Source organism: Colobus angolensis, unplaced genomic scaffold (genome assembly GCF_000951035.1).
Source record: "Colobus angolensis palliatus isolate OR3802 unplaced genomic scaffold, Cang.pa_1.0 Scaffold283, whole genome shotgun sequence".
NCBI lineage: Eukaryota > Metazoa > Chordata > Mammalia > Primates > Cercopithecidae > Colobus > Colobus angolensis.
In genome coordinates this window covers 1,573,649-1,574,106 of record NW_012116077.1, presented here as the reverse complement: position 1 = coordinate 1,574,106, position 458 = coordinate 1,573,649, and the positions used below count along the sequence as shown (strand labels likewise).

General features: G+C 44.1%; 1 protein-coding gene across 1 annotated transcript in view; it reads right to left on the bottom strand.

Annotated features, from left to right (window-relative positions):
• SAGE1 (sarcoma antigen 1) overlaps positions 1–458 on the bottom strand; it is a 15,023-nt gene that overhangs the window by 3,071 nt on the left and 11,494 nt on the right. The window contains 1 exon segment of the mRNA XM_011948802.1: positions 296–433. Within this exon segment, the coding sequence (XP_011804192.1) occupies positions 296–433 (138 nt within the window).

Here is a 458-nt window from a genome sequence, read left to right as displayed (position 1 = left end):
ACACCACAGATCCCTGGAACTCATTGCTGGAATACTAGTTCCTGCCACATTAATAAGCCCAGATAGAACATTTGACAAGACGTTATCCTGTTGTGTTTGGCCATTTTCCATCCTCGCTTCATGGACATGGTGATTGACAGTAGCATCTGGAAGCCAAATAAAGAGGTCGAGCTGTGAGGTAAGTGCATTTTGCCAACCACACATGTATATATCCCTCTGATGCTCAGTTTTTAGGAATTTATCACGTAAAGCAGGAGGATATACCAGGCAGTGATCTGAGACCCCACAAATTCACCTACGAAAGACAATACAATAAAACCACAAGCTCCTGCAACATTAATAAGCCCTGTTGAAGCAGTTGACAAGACGTTATCAGGTTGGGGTTGGCCCTTTTCCATCTTCTCCTCAGGGACATTGTAAGTGATGGTAGCATCTGGAAGCCAAATGAAGAGGCTGAG